General features: G+C 48.7%; 1 protein-coding gene across 2 annotated transcripts in view; it reads right to left on the bottom strand.

The window, feature by feature from the left end:
- Positions 1-22424, bottom strand: part of P3H2 (prolyl 3-hydroxylase 2) — a 127770-nt gene extending 105346 nt beyond the window's left edge. For both annotated transcript variants that reach the window (XM_054983142.1, XM_054983141.1), the window contains exon 1: positions 21902-22424. In XM_054983142.1, coding sequence (XP_054839117.1) covers positions 21902-22336 — 435 coding nt within the window. In that variant the 5' untranslated portion in view covers positions 22337-22424. The remainder of the gene's footprint in view (positions 1-21901) is intronic.
- Between the last annotated feature and the right edge of the window lie 1031 nt (positions 22425-23455).

Raw genomic sequence — 23455 nt, 5'->3', positions numbered from 1 at the left:
TTCACATAAGCGAATTATGCAGCTTCCAGCCTCAGTCTAGATGGAAGGCATACATGTGTTTTAAGATGGACGCCTGTGAACTTTCACCAGGTCAAGAATGCCCCTCAATTTTAGACGCAAACTAACAGGCCCAAAGGTCCTTTCAAACTGAGCCACGCCACCACATCTGGATGCCTCGGACGGAAAATTGACACAAAACCAACACGGGACACGATTCATCAGAAAATTCTCCAGTGCAAATTTGCACTCAATGCTTGCGCTGAGGAACTTCCCGATTATTATTATTATTATTTATTGAATTTATAGTCCACTTTCCCTGCAAGCAGGCTCACAGCAGACCACATCAATTTAAAAGCATGAAATAAAACAAGTAAAACCGGTAGCATAAAAAAGCAGATACAACAATGGCCAACCTTCAGAGACCCTCTGGAATTACAACTGATCTCCAAACTGCAAAGATCATTTCCCCCAGAGGAAATGGCTGCTCTGGAGGGCGAATCTATGGCATTATACTTCACTGAGGCCCCTCTCCTCCCCAAATGCCACCCTCCCCTGGCTCCACTCACAAATCCCCAGGAATTTCCCAGCCTGGAGTTGGCAACCCTACTTGTGCCCCATCTGTGCCTCTAGCACCATGCATGCCCATTCTCTACTGGCAGAGGAGCTGTGCTCTACACTCCAAAGCCACCTGCATTCCCAGACCTCCTTATGACCCCATCCTTTCGGAGGAAGCCCACTTGCAGAGGGGCAGGACAGAGCACGCCACTGTGCGCATGTTTCTAAGGTGCTTGGCAGCACCAAACAGGCAGTCTGTTGCTCAGGCTACAAACACGCCAGCTTTTCGAGGCTTGTTTACTCCAGTGCTGAGAGGACGGAGCCCGGCTGAGTCACGCCAGCCCCCGTCATGCTTTTCCTTTGACAACTGTGGGATTCCTACAAGGGTTTCCATGTGGGAAGTGAAGTCATGTTATCTTGTCTCTGCAACTCACTCCCAGAGTCTCGGGAGAGTTACCAGCAACTCCCCAGATGGGAAAACAAGAGCATTTTTCTGCTTTTCTTCTCTTCTGGAGATTCAGCTTGAAGAAAAGTTTACAGTGATTAGGAATTGTTTGAAATGAGGACTGAAAATTGCATCTGCGGGGTATTTTATTTGTGTGTAAAGTGCTTTTTTGGCAACAGACTGTAGCAAAGAGGGGAAGGGGGTGGAACAGCCAGCTCCCTTTCACAGGTGTGTACAGGAAAATCCACACTGTGACACTGTTTGTTTCTTTAAAACATTTTTATACTCCCTTTCAATAAGCGAATTCACAGAGCGGTTAATAAACATTCGAAACTAGAATTAAAACCAACAATTGACAATATCAAAACAATACAGTCAGGAATAAAGGGCAGTTTTTAAAGCTCCATCGAGCGATGCAAATTGAAAAGGACAGATTTCTAACTGCTTTCCAACTAAGAAGCAGCCAAACAAATCTCCCGTGGGAGAGCATTCCACAACTGTTACTGATAATATTGATATGCCGTTATGATTTTATTGTATTGCTTTTACTTTGTAAGATCCCACCCCCCAAAGGCAGCATATAATGAAAGAAAGAAAGAAAGAAAGAAAGAAAGAAAGAAAGAAAGAAAGAAAGAAAGAAAGAAAGAAAGAAAGAAAGAAAGAAAGAAAGAAAGAAGACGAACTTTGGCGTAATGACAAGGTTCAGCTGACCCTGGCTGACTCCGTTAAGAGCCTAGGGATTATACTAGTTCCAGCACTGCTGCTAGGGAAGCAAGCAAGTGCAGCTGCACAAAAGGCCTTCTCACAACTCAGTCTAGCCTGGAAGAGGGCCCCCTACCGTGACATGGCCAATCTGGCCACTTGAAGGCATGGCACAGTAACATCAAGACTGGACTACTGTAATGCACTCTACATAGACCTCCCTTCAAAGCTGACTCAGAGACTCCAGCGGGTACAGAACGCTACGGCTCATTTACTCTCAGGAGCAAGACAGGGCATACAAATCACTAGGGCTTTTTTTCTGGGAAAAGAGGTGGTGGAACTCAGTGGGTTGCCAGCACAGGGGGCAACTCCTGGTGGGAGGTGGTGCCCCTGGTACCACATGTGCATGTGCAAAGTGCACGCACGCTCCCAGGACTGCGCAATGACGTCACTTTGGGTCAGCTGGAACAAGGAGGGAGTTTTTAAAAGTTTAAATTGCCCTTGACAAAAATGGTCACATGGCCGGTGGCCCCGCCCCCTGATCTCCAGACAGAGGGGAGTTGAGATTGCCCTCCGCGCCACCTACATTGATGTAGGTACCACCCTACAGCTAGGTAAAATCAACAGCTACGCTGTGCTGGCCTCCATCTTATGGAACAGCCTGCCTGTTCAGCAGTATTATAATGAACTGTTGTTCATTATTATACTTTGCTCAGTGAATGTCCTAGCTGTTGACCATATTGTATTTTCACTGCTGGAAAAAGCAAAAGCTATTAAACATGACGTCTTCAGAAATGCAGGAAGGAGCATATTGACATCAACAGACAGCACTCAGTAGAACAGTCCATAGCCCCCGTCCCTCTACCAGAGCATCTCCCTGAGCCATTTCCTACAGCACATTAAGCAATAATAAACAACAATATCTCTGAGCATGTGCAAAAGTTACAAGTTATAGGATGATCTTAACAGGCTGGAAAACTGGGCTAAAACAAAGAAAATGAGTTTCAACAGGGCTAAATGCAAAGTTCTGCATTTAGGAAGGAAAAAACAAATGCACAATTATAGGATGGGGGAGGCTTGTCTTGGCAGTAGTATGTGCGAAAAGGATCTAGGGGTCTTTGAAGACCGTACACTGAGCATGAGTCAGCAGTGTGATGTAGCTAAAAAAGCAAATGTGGTTTTGGGCTGTATCAACAGAAGCACAGTGTCCAGATGACGCATAGTGATGGTTTCGCTCTACTCTGCTCCGGTTAGACCTCACCTAGAGTACTGTGTTCAGTTTTGGGCACCTCAACTTAAGAAAGATATAGACAAGCTGGAGCAAGTTCAGGGGAGGGCAACGATGATGATGATGATGATGATGATGATGACGACGACGACGACAACAACAATAACATTCGATTTATATACCACCCTTCAGGGCAACTTAACACCTTTCGTGAATTTCCTGCATTGTGCAGGGGGTTGGACTAGATGACCCTGGAGTTCCCTTCCAACCCTGTGATTCTATGATTCTCCCTTATTACAGATCCCTGCAGCGCCAAGGGATGGGGCATGCCAACTTCTAGACTAGCTTGGGACCTGACACCTCTTTGCAGAACCATGCCCATCCCACCAAAGCAAAGACACCAACATTGCTCTTGTTTCTACAGTGTGGACTGTGAGGGGCATGTGCAGGAGGCTGCTGCGCATCCTAATGCCATGTTCTTCAGCCACAGGTGCTTGCGACAGCTGCTGTCCCGCATCTCACGCAACTCAATGTTTCGGCATTCGGGAAAGGGTTATGCCAACCTTAAGGGCTGTGGTGGATCCGATGGGAAGCCCACCTCATCTGGCAGGTAGTTTCCAACACTAGTCACCCACAAGATTTCCTGGAAGCTCACGGGAGGGCAGGAAGTAAATCCATGGCTATCATCCTCTCCCCAGATTCTGGCATTCTGAGGTATACTGTTCCTGAAAATGGAGGATTCACTTTGGAATCATGTCTAAGAGCCAAAGATAGACCACGAGTGCCGCATGTTAACCATGCCTCCTATGGAACACGATTCCTTGGGACCCATTCTGAACCAATACTGCTGATCATTTTTATTGGGTAACCTCAGAGTTATGAGAGACGGAGGGGAAAAATAACTTTCAAGCTGTAAAAAAAAACCCTGACTCCTGGCTGAGCATTCCTGGAGGTTGAGAGCTCAGAGCCCCATAAGTGCAACTCCAGATTTCCAGGAGGGGAGAAGGCCCTCGGACATGTGCCCAAGTGGCAGGCAGCCTGGAAACAGGGGGAACAGACCCAGCTTGCCCTTGCCTGTGTCCAGATGGAGACATTTTTGCCCCGTCTACGGAAGGGAAGGAAACTTCAGTCTGTCCAGGAATTTGCTGCTTCTCTTAAAACTCAGGCCAAGCTCAGCACAAGTCTGCTCATCACATCAGGGATGCAGCGGCCAGAATCCCCTGGCTGCCTCTGACTCTCAGGAAGTGAGGACAGCCTCTCAAATTAGCCTTTGTGGAAAAGCTCTCCGTTCACCTGCAACATCGCGTGCACTGGCCTAGGCCAGACATCTCTGCCTCGCTTTGGTTATCCAGCTTGGGACACTATAAGTACCACTGCAGAGGCACAGGTCGTTGGTAACATGCAGTTTGTTTTGATCTCACAGGCTGGCTTTGGGTGTTGGCCTCACTTCCTAAGGGATGGGGAGAGGGCAGCAAAAACCAGGCGAACCGCAGCCTGGACAGGGTTTTTTTGGATCCCCCTCCACCCACAACAGTTCAGCTTCTTTTTCTCAAAAGCCTTGTTTACTCCAGTCCTGAGAGGATGGGGCCTGTGGAGGTAGAGTTTTGTACTGCGGCTCTTGGCCAACACAACCTGCGGGCCAGGTTGCCACAAACTGAAATGGGAACAAAAAATATGGAAATTAGCTTTGAAGTTGACCTATCCCAATGTGCTGTTAATCTGTTCTTCAATAAGCATCACTTAGCAGGATTGTCTACGAAGCACCGTGGGTTGGGCAAGAAAGCAGGTGAGATTCAGACATCGAGGACACTGGTGTAGTTCCCTGGAAGGTGACCATCCTGGCTGCTCTCGTGGAGATCTGGGGATCTGTTTTTAATTTATAGGTAACTGAGGTTTCAAAATATCACCAAGAAGGGATTTTGTGGCTCTACACTAGGGGGGGGGGGGCAGGTGGTACAAACAGCTTTGGCAGACCAGACAGTTGGAAGGGGAGGATCCAGCGGTGTCCCTTTCCTCAGGTTTCAGAGGGGGACAAACCAAAGAGTTAGAAAGACAGAGAGGTCAGGGCACTCTGTTTACTGTTTACTGCTCTGACTGTCCTTTGATAGGTAGATTGCTAGTCTCAGCATTTCTTCTTCCTGACTTCCTCCCTCTCACTTCTTCTCTTCCTGGCTTTGATCCAGGCAACACCTCTCTCCTTCTCCTCCCTCCATCGTGGCAGCATGGATGCAGGTCTTGTCCTAGCATCCATGCCCATCTTTAGATTAGATAGGTAGTTAGGATCTGTCTCTCCTCTTTTCCTAGCAGAGTATGGAGTTCCTATAATAAAGAACTCTTATTTCCTTTCTGAATATGAGCAAGTATATGATTTGTTATTTTCTCTCCTGCACACACACCAGCCTGCAGAACCAGCTCAAAACCACCTATAATCACTCTTCCACTGCCAAACGATAGACTCTGTTAACAGCCCAAACATGGAATCCCTTAATTATGTTTCTGGGGGCTACATAACGATTTATTTATCATAGACAGTGGACGGAAGCAAGTAAAAGAAGAAAGTACACCCCCATGTTCTGTTGGGAAAGTTCCAACCCTGCCTCTCTGTGGAAATTTTATACTTGCATGTTCATCAATTGCTAATTCCAGCAGGACATCATGGCTTGCACGTCTGAACGTAACTGCACCAACACACAAAAACACACTCTTTCCCAGCTGGAACCCATACCCACATCAAGCTGACAGATGGTGTCAGGTGTAGAGTAAGCCGACAGTTGTGTGCCCGCGTGTATCAACCAATTGTAAACAGCACAGCGTTCTTATTGCGCAATTGTGGAGAATGACCTCTTTATATAAACAGGAATTCGTAGCGTCCAGGCCTATCTGCAGTCCTTTACAAGACCTGCAGAGTTTATTTCAATCCAGAAAATGCCAACTTGGTCTGCATTTTTATGCAAATATCTGGTCTTTTGCAGCTGCAAAAAGAAACCAGAACGCAAAAACGCGTGATGTGTTTCTTGATTCCATGCAGTGTTCCCCTCTCCTGTTTATCGTCATCTAACGGGACGACCTTAATCATAAACTCCTCTCTCCAAGAAAGTCTGCTGTGTCTAAAAATGGGACTTGGTTTTGTGGGAGGGAGGAGAAGCTTTGGAATCTACTGCGTTAAAAAGTAACTAACAGTTTCTACGTTTATGTCGAGCAAAAGAAGATTGGTAGCTCTGAAAGGAATGTAAGCAAAGGGGTATGAAATTCGAAAGCCATTAATTCCTTATCTGAAGGCTCTCATTTCACAGACGCTGCACAATTGCCATGTGGACAACTCACATAGGTTAGGAAGAGATCAGAAATAAATGTGTCCACTCTCGCCGCTTCCAAGGCTAAAAATCAGGCAAAGCGGCCATTTGGGATGGAGCTTTAATGTAGCTCTTCTCCCCGATCCAAGAAAACTTCAAGTGACTTTTACGAAGCACATTTGCAAGCATCCCAGGTCAGAAAAGATCTGGAAATAGCTGTGGAAAACAGAAGTATGCTGATTAAAATAGCAGCGACGCAAAGTTTTGGGTAGCCTACGGATAACCCCTGCTCCAAGGCAATGTTATTTTCCCAGTGTGCTTTTGAACAAATTGCCTAAATATTTTGCTATCTTCTGGGCATGGAGCAGGGGTCACCGGGGGTGTGGGGAGGGGAGGGAGTTGTGAATTTCCTGCACCGTGCAGGGGGTGGACTAGATGACCCTAGAGGTCCCTTCCAACCCTATCAAAAAGAGTCCAGTAGCACCTTTAAGACTAACCAATTTTATTGTAGCATAAAGTCTTAAAGGTGCTACTGGACTCTTTTTGATTTTGCTACTACAGACGAACACGGCTAACTCCTCTGGATCTACTTCCAACCCTATGATTCTATGAAACACTGTAAAAAAAGAATGCCCCCCAAAGGGTCACTCAACGCCCAATTGAGAGAAATTTGGTCTGAAGCCATTCTGCCTAGGACAACATCCATATAAACTAGGGTTGTTGGCCTTTAGGTGGGGCCCAGAAATACAACTAATCTCCAGAGTACAGAAATGAGTTCCCCTGGAGAATATAGCTGCTTTTGAGGGTGGAACACACCAGAAAGATGGAATTTTTAAAAACAAGCACACAAGCCAGTCAGAGCTGGTTCATTCTCTGTTTCCCCTATTCTCATTTTGCGGGAAGGCTGTTCCCTGACTGTTTGCCTGAGAGCCAAACTACACGATACATCCAACACGTGTTGGGTCTCAAATGCATAACTGGACTCACTGTCAGGTGTACACAAGGGGAACTGTAGAACAGAGCAAGAGTCCAGTAGCAGCTATAAGACTAACCAAATTTATGGTAGGGTATAAACTTTCGTGAGTCACAGCTTACGTCTTCTGAAGAAGTGAGCTGACTCACGAAAGCTCCTACCCTACCACAAATTTTCTTAGTCTTATAGGTGCTACTGGACTCTTGCTCTTTTCTACTGCTACAGACAGACTAACTGAAGAAGTGAGCTGTGACTCACGAAGGCTCACACCCTACCACAAATTTTCTTAGTCTTATAGGGGCTACTGGACTCTTGCTCTTTTCTACTGCTACAGACAGACTAACTGAAGAAGTGAGCTGTGACTCACGAAAGCTCACACCCTACCACAAATTTTCTTAGTCTTATAGGGGCTACTGGACTTTGCTCTTTTCTACTGCTACAGACAGACTAACTGAAGAAGTGAGCTGTGACTCACGAAAGCTCACACCTTACCACAAATTTTCTTAGTCTTATAGGTGCTACTGGACTCTTGCTCTTTTCTACTACTACAGACAGACTAACTGAAGAAGTGAGCTGTGACTCACGAAAGCTCACACCTTACCACAAATTTTCTTAGTCTTATAGGTGCTACTGGACTCTTGCTCTTTTCTACTGCTACAGACAGACTAACTGAAGAAGTGAGCTGTGACTCACGAAAGCTCACACCCTACCACAAATTTTCTTAGTCTTATAGGGGCTACTGGACTCTTGCTCTCTTCTACTGCTACAGACAGACTAACTGAAGAAGTGAGCTGTGACTCACGAAAGCTCACACCTTACCACAAATTTTCTTAGTCTTATAGGTGCTACTGGACTCTTGCTCTTTTCCACCCATCTTGAATGGGGAAATTACCTTTAAAAGTGATCACTGGCTCTGTGGTGAAAGGGAGGGCTATGGGGGGCGGGGGGGGGGGGGAGAAGGAACTTCCAGTTTCCTACCTTGCATTCACCAGTGGAAAGAGAGGGGGTCCCCCCCTTTTCTTTGGCTCTGCATGCCTTTGGGGCAATGACAGGACACAATTCTGGTCTCTGAGTCAATTAAATGTAAGATGCTCCATGCCTTGAACGTCCACTGCAACGGAGACAGAAGAACGTCCTTCCGGGGTGAAGGAAACATCTATGGCACAATTAATGGGGAAAGCCTCACAGGCCTTCATTTCCACATGTGCGGCTGCAGGTTCCTTTGCCAGCGCTGGCTCCGATCCACCCAGTGAAACGTTTGGTCCTACCAAACAACCAGACGAAATTGCTATTCAGATCTAGTTGGAGCCAGGACAGAGGTTTTGGACAGCCTCCGAATGCCTCCTCTCCTCCCCGTCGACACCTTCTAATTGAACATTCTTCTGTCGCCAACTACCCATCAATAAGTCATCGCCTTGCCGGGTACAGAAGTTGCGTAACACCAACTATAAATGTGCCTTGGCCAAGGGCCAAGGTTTTCGAACATGACGAAAACATTTCTGCCCGTACATGTGAGAACAGCGCTTACAACCCTGCCACCTGCCCCACCACCTAAGGCATATCCTGGTATAGCAGGCAGCCCAAGAGGGCATCTCAAACATTCAAGTCTGAAATCCAAAAGGGCACCCAAAGACTGGGGAGGAGGAGACTGGGAAGGAGACATTGTTACGTAGGTATATTGGTTAGCAGAGTAGAAGAATAACGTACGTTAGACATAATAAGGACACACTCCCAGTGCTTAGCTTTATAAAAACACCACATGAGAAAAGGTTACATTGGCAGAAAGCAAAGAATGGCTATCTGGCTACGTCTTGCAGGCGAGAGACTGAAACAGAACTGGATTGAGATTCAGAGTCTCTGTACTCAAGTCGCAGTTCACGAGGATGCTCAAGTGAAGGGAGATGCAACGTTCGCCGGAAACTGGAGCGTAAAAAGACAAAAGAGGACGGCTCTGCCATTTTCACCTTTGTAGACCCAGCAAGGCAAGATGCTTCTCAGAGGGTTTTGTTGATTTTCTCTTCGCCTCCCTGAAGGCCCTGTCCATTTCTCCTCCCTTTCAGGTAGCCGGCTCAAGGTTTACTCAGCCTTCCATCCTTCTGAGGTCGGCAAAATGAGTCCCCAGTTTCCTGGGGGTAAAGCGCAGATGACTGGGGAAGGCAATGGCAAACCGCCCCGTATGGGTCAGTAATCAGTGCTTGCACAGGGGACTACCTTTACCTTTACTGATAACACGCTGGGCTTTGAACCACAGATTCCCACCTTTAAGCTAAATCAATTAGAATGTCCTGCTTCTTTCTCTTATCTAAAATCTATACTGCAGTTCCTCAAAATAAAACCTCACCTAGATTTAACACTTTCCTTATTTACCTGGTAGTTATTCAAAGCTCCAGCCCCCTAATTTTTTTAAACCAGGGCTTTTTTTCAGCTGGAACGCGGTGGAACGGATTTCCGGCACCTCTTTAAAATGGTCACATGGCTGGTGCCCCCCCCCCATTGCAATTTAAATTTTAAAAAACTCCCCCCTTATTCCAGCTGACCCAAAGTGACGTCATTGTGCGGTCCTGGGAGCTGAGTTCCACCACCTCTTTTCCCAGAAAAAAAGCCCTGTTTGAAACTCTCTATTCTCCCGCCTCTCAGCTGATGATCTCAGGTCTCAAGGTGTGTAACTTGTATTGCAAACATTTTTGTACCACTCGTTATTCCGAAGCGAGTGGTTTGGTTAGTAATATTTTGACTTTTTCAAAATTTTCCATTCCTGCCAGGTCTAGACGCGTCGAGGATGCCTCAGCAAAACCTTCCTCCGCTGGAACCCCGATACATTCAGCCCGCTCAGTCACCCGCAGGACAGAACAGCTGACTCGTGCATTTTTTCCTGTCTGCATCTGCCCCAAGTTCGAAACTCCCTGGCTGCACCTACCGAGTAAATGAGGCGAGAGCCTCCTGCCAACTCCCCAGCAATCCCTGCCTGAGATTTTTTTCACCTCATTAAAGATTAGGGGCTCGAGCGCCCAGTCAGAGGCGTAGGAGACCAAGCCTGATCGACTAGCTGTGTCTGCACATTCCACAAGCAGAGGAGTCAGCCGTGTTAGTCCGTAGTAGCAAAATCAAAAAGAGTCCAGTAGCACCTTTAAGATGAACCAACTTTATTGTAGCGTAAGCTTTCGAGAATCACAGCTCTCTTCGTCAGATGCATGCCCTCCATGCATCTGACGAAGAGAGCTGTGGTTCTCGAAAGCTTACGCTACAATAAAGTTGGTTCGTCTTAAAGGTGCTACTGGACTCTTTTTGATTCCACAAGCAGAGTCCTTACACAGAGAGGTGCAAGAGGGGCCTTGGGAGCAAAGGACACCCACCCAGGCCTCGCTCCAGCTCTGTGCCCAGAACGACTGCTGGGAAATAGCAAGTGTTTTCCTTCGGTCATGAGAGAGTTAAACGCTTTGTGTTACTTAGTTAGTAAACTTATTTGCATGTAACCACTTAGCTGTCAGAGTTAAGTTTCTCAGAAGAGAAAAGGGAGTCTTTATGCTTAATGAAGTAGATGTGGGATTTTCTATTGGGCAACCAGTTTATTGACGGGCAATTAACTAGAAACATATACTAAGGTTTTATTGCTCTTTTTTCTGTCTCTCATGCTGAGTCTCTCTCTAAGATGTAACAGTGCCTGAAAGATGTAGCCGGATACCTTTTCTTTATTTTCTACCAATGTAACTTTTTAACCTTTTATGTAGTAAAGTATTTTTATAGAGCTAAACATGGGAGTCTCTCATCATGTCCAATGTGCATACTCTGATGCTAACAAATACATTGGCTTGCTGGCTTGCTTGCTTATATTCCGCCTTTCTCGCTGAGACTCAAGGCGGATTACATAGCGTGAGATTAGTACAATCAGCGGCAAGGACAAGGGCAGGCATTTCCGTACAGTGTCAAGAACATTTCCAGAAACGATGCCATAGGGTAAATGACTACAAGTTTACAAAGACATAGCGTTAGCAAGGATCCAATATGAGGTTGAAAAATTGCTGAAACAGAACATAATCAATTCTAGGACTTACATTGAACAACGTAAAGCGCAGGTAGGATATTTACAGTGCAATCCTATGAAGAGTTACTCCAGTCTAAGGCCATTGAAGTCAATGGCCTTAGACTGGAGTAACTCTCCATAGGATCGCACTGTTAAAGCAACAGATAATACATAAGGCAACATAAAGGTGGAATCTATGGTTTCTAACTTACTAGCGAAACATCTGGGATCCCTTTCCTACAATACCGCCCTCTTAGCTGAGAAAAAGACCTTTTTGAATAATTCGGTTTTGCGTTGTTTGTGGAAAGCCAGGAGGGTGGGGGCTCTTCTGACCTCCTCAGGCAGGCTGTTCCATAGGGTAGGGGCACAGAGAAATATACCCAACAATGACCCTCCCAATGCCTTTCTTTAAATAACAGGAACAAGGCAAAAAGGGCAACATTTGCTCTCCACCTCCCAAGGCCCGAAGAAAGATTCCGCCGTAGCTGCTTGGCTGGAAAGATGAAGGTTTCACATCCCAGTCCCGGAAGAAGGGAAAGGTCTATTGTATGAGCTGGGATGTGTAGGAATGAGCAGCCAGCATGTTATTTGCTGTCATTTTTCAATAGCTAAATCCAAAACCTTTGATGCTTTGATCCTGATTCCAGATGGTTCTGCGACAGAAGATCGCACAAAAGCCTGTTCTACATTTCAAGGCAACAACATCGCATTTTGAGGAACCCACACAACCAGAGAACTGGAGGACCAAATACCACAAATATTGCTGTTTAGAAACTGGGCTTCCCATAATTTCTGTGGAACATTCTCATTCAAAGGGCGATGTTCACAGCCAGACACGGGGAAGCTCATACGGCTGCCACGATTCGTTGACTCATCCAGTCCGGTCAAAGGATCTTTGGTGCCTCGAGATTTATTTCAGTCCCATATTAATTTTAGCCACTCTGCACACGGCGATCTGTTTATCGGAGGCTGAGAACTCCAACTGACGGTCTTGCTACGACTACGTCCAAGAATCCAAGCCAGGACTTTCTCCATTTTTCACCAGCTGAGCACAATTACTGAAGAACCAAATGCCAGCAAATACTGCAGATTCCTTATTATTATAGCAATTACTACTCCGTGGTTTGCTTTCGCGTTTCAAGCCCAGCTTACGATTTGGAACAACAGACATGCCAAGCACAGGCATAGCATCAAAATAATTTCACTTCTCTGGTTTCTTTTTTTAAATAAAGAACTGTGCATGATTATTGAGGTGAAATTCAGCCCGAGGAGCAATTCCTTCTAACTCCTGGGGGCCCTGCACAAATCTGAACGGGGCATCCCCAAATAGGGGCTGGCATATAAAGAACATATATTTGTATTTAAAATCTTGGAGATACATTCTGCATGCCAGTGGTACATTTTCCTTTGGGGGTTGCATGGGATCTCTCTCCCGGCCTCTTTGGCTCTGCTTCTTAACCGAAACTGCTACACATTAAAGCATCCCCTGAACCATCAGGAACTACAACGCCAAGACTACGGCTATACAGCCCGGAAAATCCACAACAACCATCCCCTTTATTGTCTGAGAATAATGAATAAATGAAAGGCAGAGATGATGCACTGGACACCTCACAACACCATAATGATCCCCCCCCCAGCTGAGAAACCCAAAGGAGGACTAGGATACTGGATTTTGCCACTAAGCAGGCAAGCAAAAGACCACCCAGAAAGCGCTCCACAACACAAGTGCGCCACTCAAAAGACCCGGCTGATCAAAATGGTTGGCCTGGGATTGGCAGAGCTGCATTTTGTCCAGGCAGCTGGCAGGACATTTCACTAAAGCTTTTCTCCACTCCTCTCCTGATCTTCCCAGGATTGCGGGGCCTCTGGTGAAGACAGGCTGTCCAGTGATAGAAAGATGCTGCAGGCTGTTCATCAGTATTGTGCAGACAAACATTTCTATTCCAGTTGCCTCTGCAGAGATCTTGGACACGAAAAGGCACCAATGGAGAACAAAGCTTCAGGAGAGACAAGAGCCTTCCGAAGCATTTTATCAGCAAGCCACACCAGGCATTAAGTCCATAGCAAGACTCAAACTTGGGACTAGAGGGATGTCAGATGAGGATTTTTCCAGAGGGCCACCAAAGAACTCTGGCCTAAAGAGAGAACTGCAGGCAAACCCACCAATGGGATGGAGCAGATCAAACAATGACTCCTTTAAAGGTTTCTGGGTCACTCATCTGAGAAGCTCTTTTCTGCCCGGCTAGAAACTCCCTTGGAAGGGAAGGCAGCATGGTATAGCCCTGTCTCACCAGATCTTGGAAGCTAAGCACAGTCAGTACTTGGATGAGAGACCGAGACCACCCAGGAAGACTCTGCAGAGGAAGGCAATGCCGAACCACCTCTGCTTCTCGCTTGCCTTGAAAGCCCCTTGCCAGGGCCACCATCAGTCGGCTGCATCCTGAGAGCACCTTACACACATAGAGACCCCCTTAACCCCACCCTTCTTCCACCTGAGAAGCCCAGTTGCAGACATTCAGCGTATGCCACATATATTATCACAGTACAACAACCCTGTGAGGAGAACCAGAAATATTACAATCCCCTGTGTTGCAGATGAGTGAGGGGCTCAGGATGAGCGATAAGTGGCTCGCTTAAGGCTGTCCAAAGGAGCCTCTTGTTGAACTGAGATTTTGCTGCTCTCAGGCTGTGCCCCACATCAGCTTTTAAAGCCGTAGAGAAGAGACAGAGAGGGAGGCAGATGGGGAGCCCAGAATGCATCCATCACATTTTGTGTAACTTGCTGTATGTAGTGCATAACAGGGCTTCTAAACAGCAGGCCCTTGCCTAGTCACCTCTGGCAACCAGCTATGCTTCCAAGAGACCAGGCAGAAAAGCTTTTGCCAACTGGAAGACCATGGCAGCCCATCCCCCCCCCTTTCCCCAGAACATAAACCACAAATACTAAAGGGAACTATTGCCCAACACAATTTTAGCCAGAATTATATATAAAGATCCCTCAACAAATACACAACGCTATGCTGCCCAGTACAAACCCAGAAACACACAGCAAATATACACAAGTAAGAGCAACCTAGGGATCCCGTACTCTTCTGCCTTTTGCATGTTTAACATCATAAAAATCCCCATTACACTTTTCCTGTGCGCCCGTAAAAACAAATAAATGCCTTCTTAAAACACCTTACAATGACTTCCAAAGAGCAGCCACAACTGTAGACAAAGAAACTCTTTTGTTTCCACATTTCTATTTTAAAAGTAATTTTCCCCATCTCAGTAGAGATAATACTCTCAAACAGATCAGCTGTAATGGAAAGGCAGGGTTGAGCCTCAGCAGGATGTGAACGCTCACGTTCTTCCTGAAGTTGATCGATTCTGGTGTTGTATGTTTGTTATTAGATGGTTCTCTACAAATTTGGTCAACCATTCCTCTGGGGATATTAATGCACTTCGGCATCTGTGGCTAACGTTCTGACAAACAGCCAGCTGTTCTTCGTTTTGTATAGATTTTCTTTTTCAGGATATCAACAACTAACATAAAGTAAGCGTAAAGCTAATAAAAACTTCAGGGGTCGTCCCCTACTGCTGTGACCGAATCCAATTTGTTCTCTCCCCATTTTTTATTGCAACAGGTAGGAGTAAAGATCCCACTTCCCCCAGTGAGGGTGGTGGATCACCACTCCGACCCCCCCCCCCACTCACCTGGCCAGCAAGGGGGGGGCAGGGGAACAGGCCTCCAGGGCATGCTCCCAGGGCAGCACAACATCACTCCCAGAAATAGATCCAGAGGACTTATCCATGTTAGCCAGTAGTAGCAAAATAGTAGAGTCCAGTAGCACCTTTAAGACTAACCAACTTTATTGTAGCACAAGCTTTCGAGAACTACAGCTCTGTTCATCAGATGCAGCTGAAACATGCAACCAAAAGGCGCTGTGAAGCAGAGCTGATAGACTGAAGGAGGACATAAGCCTTCAAAAACCACAGCTCTCTTTGTCAGATGCATCATCAGCTTTCGAGAACCGCAGCTCTCTTCACCAGATGCATCATCAGCTGCATCTGATGAAGAGAGCTGTGGTTCTCGAAAGCTGATGATGCATCTGACGAAGAGACCTGTGGTTCTCAAAAGCTTATGCTACAATAAAGTTGGTTAGTCTTAAAGGTGCTACTGGACTCTTTACTATTTTACTTCTGGAAATGATGTCATCACGCAGGCCTGGGAGCAACCCTAGGTAGGAGGAGCTCTCAGGGAGCAACGACACGTTGTTGGCCCTCTAGGGCAATTGGTTGGCCACTGCATGAGACAGCACGCTGGCCTAGATGAACCCTAACTGGTCTGGTCCAGCTGGGCTCTTCTAATGTCTTTATCAAGTTAGGCAGCCATATTAGTCTGCCTGTAGCAGTAGAAAAGGGCGAGCATCCATGAGCACCTATAAGACTGACAAAATTCATGGTAGGGTAGGAGCTTTTGTGAGTCACACAGTTCGCTTCTGTGACTCAGTGAGCTGTGACTCACGAAAGCTCACACCCTACCACAAATTTTGTCAGTCTTATAGGTGCTAGTGGATGCTTGCTCTTTCGTGACATTTTTATGTTGTGCTCAGCATGGGACAGTCACCCAAAACGGCAGTCTCCTGTCCTGTTCTTTCCCCTAATATTTTGGCACATTTGCCAGGGTTGCATGAAGTCACTGCATTCTGCCTCTCCCGTTTCCTGCTCTACATCAGTGGCCAAAGCTCGAGGAGGTGCGGAAGCACAGGAAACGTGCTGACTGCCCCACATGGGGCGTGCTGAAAATGTTAGGAGGCAGGTCTCCAGTTGGGACTGCCGGCTGTGGGAATTTTGCATTGCAAAGAGAGGCCAGCTGCACCCTTCTGCACTTGGGATAGTGTCCATGACAGCCCGAGCTCCCAGTCTTCTGTTCCTCTTGCAAATGCATTTAATCCGATCATGCTCAGTAACATTCACTCCTAAATCTTCCTACACACTCCTTTTCTCTTCCCCTTCCACATTTGCACTTGTCTATTTCATCCTCTCGCAGTCATGCTTTTCTTGGATTTCAACTCCCTCCCCTCTTTTTAATATTTTTAACGCTCTCCGGAGAAGCATAAAAGGGAAAAGGCACCTGTATGCAAACGGGAAGGGTGTAACACACACAAAGGAAGCCCAAAGCTAAACTGGATCCCATACATTAAGCGTGCATTTAAAAGCGTGCCCGAGTGTGCCACGGAGCTTACGCTGGGAAGCCAAACATTTGAGCACATTTTAATGGAGGTGGGCCAGCTGGCAAAGCCCCAGGAGGAAAACTGGAGCAGGGTAAGAACAAGAGAAATACTCTTTGCTAATTGATAGGACTTTAACCTTTCCCATGAAAATTGCTTGTTATTCTTGGCCAGGCTTTCCTGCTGACTCACGGGAGGCGGCACAAGGAGGTCGGCTTTGCAGAGCTGCCCACGGGCAGAAGCGTTCCCAGCAATTCCCCCCAGTCAGCAGTTTGTCACGGTCCATGTTGTGCCCCCTTTTTGAGGGGTGAGAGGGAGCTGTGGGAGAAACTAGAGGTAGGGAAAGGCCCAAACGCTTTGCATGTATGCCAGGCCACACACAGGGGCACCGATCCAGTTTCTCACCGGGCCAGTCAGTGGCCCGCAGGACTGAAGACTGATTTAGATACTTGCTCTGAGTGGTGCAACATGCAACCAAAAGTTTCTGTGAAGCAGAGCTGATTGGCTGAAGCAGGACTGGAAAATAAAGAGGCAGGAACTGAGAGACGTTTAGTGGGAGAGAAATGAAAGACAAGTGTGGGCTCTCTTCAAGATTTAAAATAGTAAAGAGTCCAGTGGCACTTTAAAACTAACCAACTTCATTGTAGCATAAACTTTTGAGACAGTGCATCTGACAAAGAGAGCCATGGTTCTTGAAAACTTATGCTACAATAAAGTTGATTAGTCTTACGTTGCTACTGGACTCTTTACTATTTTGCGACTACAGACTAACATGGCTAACTCCTCTGGATTCAAGATTTAACTACCAGCAGCATGGAGGACTTTGTGTCCTCAAAGGCTGTTCCCTGAGGACCTTCTAATTTTAAAAGGCATGGAGGAACTTCGTTGCAGCTGCAGAATTGATGTGGGAACTGGGTGAGTCCTATCATCTCTAAAATCATATAATTTTAAAGGAGCTAATAAAGGAGAAGAACAGCTAAGCCCACCACAGCCAAAGTCTAGGGTGGGGCGGGGCTCCGAAAGAACCAGGCACTAAGAAGATCAAGAGGAGTTAGCCGTTAGTCTGTAGTTGCAAAATAGTAAAAAGTCCAGTGGCACCTTTAAGACTAACCAACTTTATAGTAGCATAAGCTTTCGGGAACCACAGGTCTCTTCGTCTCTGACGAAGAGAGCTATGGTTCTGGAAAGCTTATGCTACAATTAAGTTGATTAGGCAATAAGAAAAAGGCCATCAGTAGGTTTAGGACTGGGCTGGGCGGAGCAGAGGGGAGCATTCACATTTTTTCCTTTAGATATTTCTGACTTTCACTAAGTCTCACCCCCTCTTACAGTGTTGATATTTAATTACATTTAAGCCCACTGTTCAGCCAAAGTTGATGCCGCTCACCAGTTCTCTTTTAAAGAAAGAGAAACGATGTCATGTAGGGACAGGGGCTCTCGGCTGGTGCAGAATCCAGGCAGTTCAAAAGCTAACTGGCTATTTCACCTTATGCCAAAATTAGGCTCCCTGTTCTAGTTGTTTACCTTTCAGAGCAGACTCGTTCACCCTCCCCTCACCTGTCGTGCACCCAAAACTCCTTTTGCAAACTTGTGGCTTGTGATGCTCGTCTGCAAGGGACGCGGGTTCAAATCCACTCACCCATGGCACTCATTGGGTGACTTGGGGCCCGATGCTCTCTCAGCCCACCTCACAAGGCTGCTGTGAGAATTAAAGGGGGTGCTGGAGGAGAGTTTTGCGGATACCATGGACAGCCAAAAAGACAAATAAGTGGGTACCAGATCAAATCAAGCCTGAATTAGAAGCTAAAATGACAAAACTGAGGCTATCGTACTTTGGCCACATCATGAGAAGACAAGATTCTCTGGAAAAGGCAATAATGCTAGAAAAAGTGGAAGGCAGGAGGCAAAGAGGAAGACCTAGAACGAGATGGTTTGACTCCATAAAAGAAGCCACGTCCTCCAGTTTGCAGGATCTGAGCAGGTCTGTTAAGAGATAGAAAGTTTTGGAGGTCTTTCTTTCATAGGGTCGCCATAGGTCGGAGGCGACTGGACGGCACATCACACACACGTATCTTAACAGCACTCTGAACTCCTCTTAGGGCATGGGATAAAACAAGCGAATAGCCTCAGACACGGAAAATCCCAGATAGCCCCATTATCTCACCCAGGGGGAGGGGCTGCTCCCAGCCCACCGCTGAGTTTCTCATGGGTCGCTGTGCCCTTGGAGACACGTGAGCTGAGTGGAGGCCACTGGGGGAAAAGGGAAGGCAACCCGTTCCCTCTGCAGTCCAACTGCTTAGCAAAGAGGACAAAGAAACCGAAAGCACAGAGTCGTCCCCCCCTCCGCCCTCCCCACAGCCACTCATCCCGGCCAAGGGATTGTTTCGGATACACCACAGGAAGCTTCACCTAATCTCATTTCCTTTTCAGCTTTCAAGAAACTAAGCCGGGGTCAAGACGCAGCTTGGATCCGCAGCAACGCACTGTGTGCCGCACTGCAGGTCGGTTACTAAAAAAATTAAGTTAATCCCTTTTGTTTTGCCAGGGATTGACTATGAAAGAGGGAGGTTAGCGGCAGAAACAAGACGAGGCCCCCAGTGCAATGCAGCTGTGTCGATCTTGCAGGCAGGCGTTCGTTCCAGGGTGAGTCTGTATCGCCTCTCCGGCCTCCTGCACAAGAAGTGTTAGGTCTCTGTTTCCGATGGTTTTTGAAAAGGGATTAGGAGATTTATGGAGATTTAGACTAAGTGCTTATTAGCCATGACAGCTAAATGGAGCTTCCACATGCAGAGGAAGCCTACCTCAAAATACCAAGAAACGTTGTCAATTTCAAGCTTATGGGAATAGATCCAGAGGCGTTAGCCGTGTTAGTCTGTAGTTGCAAAATATTAAAGAGTCCAGTAGCACCTTTAAGACTAACCAACTTATTTGTAGCATAAGCTTTTGAGAACCACAGCTCTCTTCATCAGATGAAGAGAGCTGTGGTTCTCAAAAGCTTATGCTACAGTAAAGTTGGTTAGTCTTAAAGGTGCTCCTGGACTCTTTAATATTTTGCAAACTTATGGAAAGCATCTGGCAGGCCACTCTTGGAAACTAGATGCTAAATGGACCTTTGGTCCAATTTCGATCCAAGCAAGGCTCCTCTATCCATTCTTTAATGCATGTTTTCCCCATCTGGATCTCCCCACACAAGAGATACTGGACATATTCCAAGGTATGCCTTTTAATGCACATTTAATACACCATATACTGACCAGTATCTAACAGTGTGATCTGTGGCCCCATGCACTTTCAGTCTACATCATGACTGTGCTAAATTACACATCTCAGACTAACACACATTTACCTGGCTAGTTACCTTTTCTAGACAATATGCCCTAAATTAAAATTCACTGGGAACAAACAATGCTTATGAAGCATATTTGCCAAACGCTTGGAGCACTTCTTTTATGCAACCTCCTCATTCATTACAACAGAGCTGCAAGACAGCAAGTATTATCCCCTGTGGGTTACAGATTTGTGGCCCAAAGACGGTGGCTTGCAAGGGCCACCTAGGAGTTCAGGGCAGAGCCAAGACTGGAACTGGGAAGGAAGAGAACCACCTGAACCCTCCCAATTAGGTCGTCCGCCATCCTGCTTCCACATTGGCTAATATTGCCATCTGTTCTAGTTAATTGTCTGGTATGCTGACTGAATTTTAAAAGTGATTTTATAGAACTGTGATATTTATTGTGGTTTTAAATAAAAGTCTAAAATAACAAAGAGAGAGAGAGAGAGAGAGAGAGAGAGAGAGAGAGAGAGAGAGAGAAAGAAAGAAAGAAAGAAAGAAAGAAAGAAAGAAAGAAAGAAAGAAAGAAAGAAAGAAAGAAAGAAAGAAAGAAAGAAAGAAAGAAAGAAAGAAAGAACTGGGGGATTTCACGTCTGCTCAGCGGCCCATCTCCTGCAGATTGCTGCCTCTGCCTCTCTGGGCCATGTGCACAATACAAAAAACATCCAACCAACTTCTTCCCAGCAGGACAGAATTCTTCAGTTTCATTCAGCAAGCAGGCGAGAAGATCCCCAGCTTCTGAAGCCCAATGAATGCGGTGAATCCAAGATGGCCAGAAGTCTTCCTCTTCTCCCAAGCAGAGAGCAAAGGAGTTCAACCCACTCCTGCACTGCATTTTCTTTTCAACACAGCAGGACGCTCTGTTGCCCCCTCTCAAGTCTGACAGCCCCCTGTACACCGAGCACAGCTAGAGGAAAACGGCATGCAAGAAACTTGCGGCGACATCTGGCCAAGAAGGCAGCTGGGTCGCGAATTCCCAAGGCTGCCGCATTCCGTTTGCCTCTTCAGATTACCGTGCAGCAAATGGATTTTTCTGCCTCCCACCAGAAGCCGAACAGAACAGAACATTCAGCTTCCCACCTCATGCCTTTGGATTGTGGAGGCCAGCTTCCCCCAAGCGAGGTCAGACGGGACAGACCAAGAGCCTTGCACACCCTTGGGGGTGGACACCTGCCACGTGACTCGCCATTCGGCACAGGGAAGATGCAATCTGGCTCGTGGACAGCTTTATTGCACCTTACCCTGCAGAAAGGACTGGTTGTATGGGCGGGAGGGGGGAATCTTATCCGAATGAGAAGAGCAGACAGAGTTCCTGAAAGGAAGGCTCAAGTGTGCAGGTGGAATGTAATGTAGTAGCCACAGAAAGAACTCATTAGGAAGGAGGGTCGTTGCAAGAAAACAGCGGCACACGCATGCACAAATATATCTCACCTGGATTTATCCACCTCCCAGGTATGGGGAGGGGATGCCAACGGGAGAGGGAGCCTTGGGGCAAGACATCGCTCGTCGCTCTGAATATAAGAGCCATTTCTGTACTGCTGGCGTGTGCTAGAGGGAGGGCGGCCCTCGAAGGCGGCCTGTCCAGGTGTGAGCAAGAGGACTGGGGGGGGGGGCTGGGGGAGGCTCTGTCGGCAAGCAAAGCTGGCCGTGGGGGCATGCCCACATTTGGCTACAGGCTTTCGGTTAAAAGATCTCTGCTCTATTAGTGCCAGCGGACAGGTGAAGCCAGAAACGGTCTGGCGTGGGAAAAGGCATGCATGGAAGTCAGCAACTTCAATGGGGGAGTCTGGGGCGGGGGTGCAAAAGTCTTCTTGGAGGCAGCGCAAGACTGCTGGAGGCAGGAGGGGTGGGTGGGGGTCAGCAGAGGGAGAACTCTCTAGAGGAGGGGGGTCTCTCCCCCCCAGGACAGCAGTTTTCTAGAGCCCGGGGCAGGGAAACTTCACTTGGAGGGAGGGTGGTTGTGGGGCATTTTTAACTAGGATGGGCCTGGCACCTCCTGGTGGTGGCACATGAGGGGTGGTGGTGGCATGGCTGGCATTCGCGGCAGGACGTAGAGGGGTGCCTTCTCTCTCCCAGGCGTGTATGGGGGGGGTACCGGGATGCCCTGCCCGGGGCGCGCGGGGAGGGGGCCCCTTACCTGGATGTAGGCGCGCTGGAGGTAGCTGTAGGGCAGGCGGCGCTGGAAGTCGGCGCGCACCTCCTGGCCGGCGGCGTGCAGCGAGGCGGGCCCGAGGCGGGCGGCGTGGCGGCAGGAGCGCAGGCAGCGGGCCCGGCGGAGCAGCGCGGCGGCGGCGGCGGCGCGGGGCGGGCGCAGGGGCGCCTCCCGGCGGCAGCGCAGCCCGCAGGCCAGGCGCGCCTCCCGCAGGCGGCGCTCGGCGCTCAGCGCCCGCTCCAGGCAGCGCACGGCGCCCGCGAAGTCCCGCCGCGAGTGCGCCTCCACGCCGGCCGCGTAGAGCGCGTCGAAGGGCTCCGGCGCCGGCCCCGGGGCGCACGCCGCCCGCCGCCCGCCGCCCGGCGGCAGCAGCGCCAGCAGCAGCAGCAGCAGCCCGCCCAGGCCCGGCGAGGGCAGCATGCTGGGGGGCGGCAGGGGACTCCGGGCGGCCGGGCAGGAAGGACCGCGCCGGGCGCCCCCTCGGGCCGAAAGGGCAGCCTCGCCAGCCGGCCCCGCTCGAGAGGCGCAGAGGGACGGGCGCCGAAAGAGCCTGGCCGCTGCGCTCCGTCGCCCGCCCGCCCGCCTGCCTGCCTGCGCCGCTCCCGCCTCCGCCCGCCCGCCCGCTCGCTGGAGGGCCTGCCCTGGCCGTCGGGGGAGGAGCGGGCGGAGCCGGCCGGCCTCTGCCGCTGCCGCTGCCGCTGCCTCTGCGCTCGCCGGCTCGGGCGCGGAGAAGGTCGCCGCCGGGCCCCTCTTGCAGCAGCTGCAGCCGGGGGGCTTCTCGCGCCTCCCCGGACGGCTCGCCGGTGCCGTTCCCCAGAGGGGCCGCCTGGATCTTTCCGCAAGGCGCGGGGCCGGGGGGGGGGGGGCGCGGGCCGTCCAGGCGGGGGGCGCGGGCGGGGGGCTCCCTCGGCCAGGCTCCGAGGGGCTCGAGGCAGCCGCCCCAGGCCGCCCCCCCGACTCGACCTCCCAGCCACCCGAGCGCCTTTCACACGTTCCAGTGAACGCGCGTGCCAGTCTGCTGGCACACCTCTTTGCAAGGAAAAGCCAGGGTGCCTCAAGCAACAAATGAAACCGAGCACCGGGACCAGAATAAATGTGGGTTTTCAGTCCTCCAAGCAGGTTGCTTTGCCTGCCTATCTAAACAGCTGGAAGGGACCACCAAGGGTCATCTAGTCCAACCCCCTGTACAATGTAGGAAATTCACAGCTCTCACCCCAACGACCCTTGTTGTATGCTCAGAACAAGGCAAAAAAACCCTCCAGGATCCCCTCCAGGTCCAATAGCACCCTGAAGACCAACGAGATTTCCAGGGTATGAGCTTTCCATAGCCAAAGCTCCCTTAGTCACGTACCTGATCAAGATATCATCACACATCTGACACAAAGAACTTTGACTCTCAAAAGCTCATACCCTGGAAACCTCTTCGGTCTTTAAGGTACTATGAGACCTGGATCTTGCTCTTGGACCGCAGACCCACCTGAAATAATCTCTTTGTCCTCTGTCTTTCTCACCGAGACCCGAGGTAGATTCCACAGTGCA

Source organism: Eublepharis macularius, chromosome 6 (genome assembly GCF_028583425.1).
Source record: "Eublepharis macularius isolate TG4126 chromosome 6, MPM_Emac_v1.0, whole genome shotgun sequence".
Lineage (NCBI taxonomy): Eukaryota > Metazoa > Chordata > Lepidosauria > Squamata > Eublepharidae > Eublepharis > Eublepharis macularius.
Note: the sequence above shows the minus strand (reverse complement) of the source record. Positions and strands in the feature narration are given on the sequence as shown.